This window comes from Geospiza fortis, unplaced genomic scaffold (genome assembly GCF_000277835.1).
Source record: "Geospiza fortis unplaced genomic scaffold, GeoFor_1.0 scaffold394, whole genome shotgun sequence".
NCBI lineage: Eukaryota > Metazoa > Chordata > Aves > Passeriformes > Thraupidae > Geospiza > Geospiza fortis.
Window position 1 is genome coordinate 1,009,404 of NW_005054509.1, and position 5,020 is coordinate 1,014,423.

The window sequence follows — 5,020 nt, forward strand, 5'->3', positions numbered from 1 at the left end:
CCCTCACGTGGGACTCCTCCCGCCCCTCACATGGGACTGCTCCCATCCCTCATATGGGATGGAACTGCTCCCATCTCTCACATGGAACTGCTCCTGGGACTGCTCCCACCCCTCACATGGAACTGCTCCCATCCCTCACATGGAACTGCTCCCATCCCTCACACGGGATGGAACTGCTCCCATCCCTCACACGGGACTGCTCCCAGCACTGGACACAGACCCAATGGAAAGCAGGAGCTGAGGAAGCAGAGAGCCAGGTCACATCTGTACCTGCAGATTGGGTACTCTGGCTACTGTATATTGCAGAATCTGCAAACATCTGCTGTGAGTGCACTCCTCTGTGTCATTAGGGTACGTTTGGGTTTCCCTTGCACCCTCTGCTCACAAATCCATGCCTGAGGTGACAAGGGAAGGGTGCAGGGAAGGCTGTGCACCAGCAGCTGTGAGGGCATCAGCCCCCCACATATCACACATGGGATGTTTTCATTAATAGAAATGGTTGAATTATTTCCATTTTTCCATCTCAACTAGCATCTGGCTGCCTAATAAAGTACAAAAGCCACTTTTTGTAGAATAGATAGACATTTTTAAATTTTATAGTATTTTAGTCTTCCTCTTTCTGCAAGTATCTCAAACTGCCTTATTCCCACCCGTGCTACCTCAGAACTCCAGCCACCAAAGGAACCACTGAACACTATCACCCCGGGCTGTAATTCATGCTGATTCACACTTGCTGGCCCAGAGACTTTTTCTCCTCATACACCAATCTCCTGAGGTTTATTTTTACTCCTCAGATATCCTATTTTGAGGCCTCAAAGCTCATTTCTTCCTGTTACACAAAGGACTGGGATAAAGTAGAGAACACAGGATTAAGCCTGAGGTAATTCAAGTAAAAATGAGACAACACTTCACCTGATAGCAAAAAATCCAAATTAATTGCAAACAGAGTTTGTTTCTGAAGGACCATGCAAGCATTCTCCCACCTCCAGTGCTTTTTATGGTGGCAGTAAGAGGAACAAAGGGTGGATGAGCTCAGGGAATACTTCCAAACCCTCACTGCAGGTCTGCTTTCACAGAGTCATAGAATATCCAGGAAGAGACCAAAAGGACCATCACATGGACCTGCACATGGATCTGTCTGCCCTCATTTCAGAAATTCAAGGTCATCCTATTCCAGGAGTTTCAGAATCAGCAAACATTCAGCAGATGGGTGGGTTGGAATCTCGGCTACATCCTCAGAAGTTTCACAGGAGCCTCCCAGAAGCTCCTGCCTGGGCAGGATTCACCTGCAATAAATGCCACTCTCACATCCACTGATCTCAGCTCCCAAATTGGTGCAATTTACTCCAGGTCCAGAACAATTATCTTTATCTCTACAAGCCACCACGGGAAAAAAAATCACCAGTCATGGAGAAGTTTAAGTGGAAAAACACCTCGATTCTGAAACATGGCAGGTCCAGCTAGATCCAAACTGCTGCTGAGCCTGCCAAAACCAGAATGCAAATCATAAAACTTTCACAGTGAGGCTGCTTGCTACCTGAGTTACATTTATCCAAGGAATAGCACTCTACTGCCAGAGCATGGGGAAATGGAAGAAAGTGGGAAAATCTTAACAGAATTTGACACTAAGTTCTTGAAATATATTTTAGTCAGCCCTGCCCTGATCAGGGTATTTTTAGGATGAGGAAATAGGCAATACAGAAATTAAAATTCCCCGCATTTGCTGCTCTTGCAGTAAGTGACAGGGTAAGATCAATGTTTGGAGAGAGACTGTATAAAGAGAACAGTCTCCATTAATCTCATCCCTTCCCATGGTGAAAGCACTTAATTTGCACTTTCTCAGCTGAGTAATTACCTCTGCTGTACACTTACAGCTCCTTTAGGAATGGAGTAGCTGATGTGAACACAGGGCAATACGACAGATAAAAACAATGCTAAAAAGAAGAAAGAAAACCAAACCACAAAATTAACCTTTCCTGAGCACCAAAGTGTTCCATGTTGTTTCCACCATTAGATTACATATGAACCAGCAAAGATTTGGGAGATGAAAACTCAGCTACATATAAAACCAAAGTGAGATATGTAAAATACAAGTAACGAAGCCAAGTTTTTAACCAAAGACATCAGGACCCAAGCACAGCAGAATTCTGGGGCCAGGATACAGCTAAACAGTAGGAACAAATGCAACGGCCACCTAACTTGGGCTGAAAGCCTCTCTGGAAGCTCACAAACTTTCCTAAACTCTGGGGAAAAAGAAACACTAAAGAAAACATAAAAATAAATCTAGAATGGCTGTAGAGTCACAGAAATGTACCCCAGAGCACACTGCTGAGAGCCAGTCGAACAGAACCCTGCACACTGCCAGAGCGGCTGCAGCCTCCTTAGGGAACAGCACAACAGCCCCACAGGCTCTGAAAATCAGGGGACTGATGTAGTTTACACCATGCTGACAATTCCTGAAGGGAGAAAAGAAGTTATTTGGCAATTCTGGTAGATTTTGCCATTTTATAGCTGGAAATGCATGCACAAAATTTATGCTTTCGTTCTGTATCTGTAGGCGAGATTAATTTTTCTTTCAAGTCTGACTAGTATCTTCACTCCCCCTCCACCACGGGCTCAGAAGTCACCAAAGACACAAGATGTATGTGTTTTATTACTTGAAACATATGGAGCTGCTCCCATGAATCACAACCACGTCAATTACAGCAGCATAACGAGTGGAAGCACTGCTGTCCCTAGGCACGAGCGCTGGTCATGGCAAAAGAGAGCCCTCATTTTTTGAGAGGGTGCTGCAGTTCTATACAGAGCTTCCACCAATATTCCTGATGGGAATGGTGGGGCAGATCAGGGGCTGCCTGTCCAGGTCCCACCTGTCAGTGACTGTGGGTGGTGGACACGGTTTGGTGGCACCAGTGCTGGCTCCCAAAACATGCAGCAGCTTCGTGGGGCAGGGAAGCAGCAGCCTTGGAGCTGCAGCATCTACAGCCAGTCAGAGAGTTCTGTGCTCCCACGGGACATTTATTTCTCATTTCTACCTCTGCAATATTTAAAGGAAATCACAGGTATCTCAGCTAAGGGGGAAATGGCACCCAGTGATTCCCAAGCCTGCTTCTGCCAGCTGAACGATTCATGCCTGACATGCCATCCATCACATCTTGCTCCAGGCACCTCAACCTAATCCATCCCCCAATGAGACCTGTCTCAGCCAAGCAGTTCCTGGGAATCACAGACTGCAAATCACCCAAGCAGACTCTAAAATTCAGTATTTAGTTCTGGTGCTGAACACTTTCACCCCAACAGACTTCCTTAAACCCTCTCATTGAAAGTTTCAGGGTGCTCCACCCATTTATCCTTTTTTGAAAGAAGAAGAAAAGCCAATTTTATTTAAAAAAAATCTTCTTTAAAGTTACATCGGGAAACAGGTTATTGTGTGTCAGTCCTAATTCAGGCCCATGTATCATACACAGCCTTGATGCACAGCTCAGATTTTGAGGGAGGCTGAAGCAAATAAAAGGGAAGTCAAAGGAAAAGAAAAAGGCTGCCATCTCCATCCATGGACGTGGCACACTTTCTGTTTGAACAGCCACGGGGTGCTGTGTGTGTTGGGACTTAGAGTCTGAGCTCCAAATCTGCTCTCCTCCTCCCATCTGCCTTGAACTTCTCCAGGAGATGGACTGGACAGCTCAAGATTTAAGGACTACTGACACACCCAGGAGAAATGCCACTGCCCAGGGACTCATCAGTATTCTCTGCAAGCATCCTCCAGCTGAGTTTTGGGAGAACATTTTGTGCCACGTCTTGAAAGAGGAGGTACTGCTCTTGATTTGATGAAAAATGAATTGGAAATGTGAGCTGTATATGTGCTAATTTACAGCGATGAAGTTTGCATTCATTACAGTAATGAGCATTGCATAAAGTGTATAATCAACATTCCCTGCAGATGTCAAGAGGAATCCAGAGGCAGGGAGGAAATACGTATACTTGCCACAGCTGATCATAAACATCATAAACTTCCAGCCCCATGAAAACATAGAGAGCCCTTTTTCTCCCTACTAGTCCTCAGGGGTATTTGAGTGTATCTCTCGAGTTCTTGAACTAATGAGCTTAGACAGCCTTTCAACCATGAGATAAATATTACAAGTGCCCTAAATATTTTTATTTAGAAAGTGAAAGCACAACTGTTTCACTTCCTTTCCAGAAGACAAAAGCTAAAAATGCGATTACACTGAGTTGGTAACTGGAGATAAATAATTAAATCCTTCTATGCAGAGGAAGAGGTTTCTTTAACATCACAACTGAAGTTAAAAGTAATTGAAGAAAAATGCCAGAGTTTAATAAATCATCATCTGAAATAAAGTTAAAATACCAGAAAACCCCATCCACTGTCTGTGAAATCAAAGCAAGGTGGGCAACAGTGAAATGGTACCTGTTCTGTGAAATGAAACACAAACCACCTCCTGAGGGGATGGAAGAAAGGTTGGTGGTGGCTTGGTTGATTTCAAGGCCATGTGCAACAATAAGAACAACACAGCAGAGGATGAGCACCAATGTTACCACGAGTAAGAGTTCTCCAGACACCCATACCGGAGTTGTTCTTACCTTCAGGCAGCCTGGGGTTAGCGTGGATGGAGTTGGGGTCCCCGTCCTCCTCGGGATGGTACCGGTACAGCGTCTGCGACTGCTTTGGGGAGGACTGGCTGCGGTCTTCCTTCAGAGCAACCGGAGGAGAGGTTGTTGCACTGAACTTCACCTTGGGGAAATCATTCCCCTCGAGGCCTTCATGGGATGATCTTGCTGAGCTCGGCTCTGTAAAGTTCACCTCTTTCAAGCCCTGATACATGCTACCCTCTGGCTCTTCCTTCCTGGCATGCTTTTTCATTTTAGAGCTGGGGGCTCTTTCTTGCTCGTGCCTCTCTTTGTCCCCTTTTGGCCTCCTCTCCAACTCCTCCAGGTGCTGGGATGCCTCGGTGGTGGCCGTGGTGTGCTGGGGGGGAGTCCCGGTGGTGGCTGGTGCCTCCTT

At 45.8% G+C, this 5,020-nt stretch overlaps 1 protein-coding gene across 1 annotated transcript in view; it reads right to left on the minus strand.

Annotated features, from left to right (window-relative positions):
* Positions 1-5,020, minus strand: part of FBLN2 (fibulin 2) — an 82,549-nt gene that overhangs the window by 63,017 nt on the left and 14,512 nt on the right. The window contains 1 exon segment of the mRNA XM_031063507.1: positions 4,600-5,020. This exon segment is cut by the window's right edge and continues 10 nt beyond it. Coding sequence (XP_030919367.1) covers positions 4,600-5,020 — 421 coding nt within the window.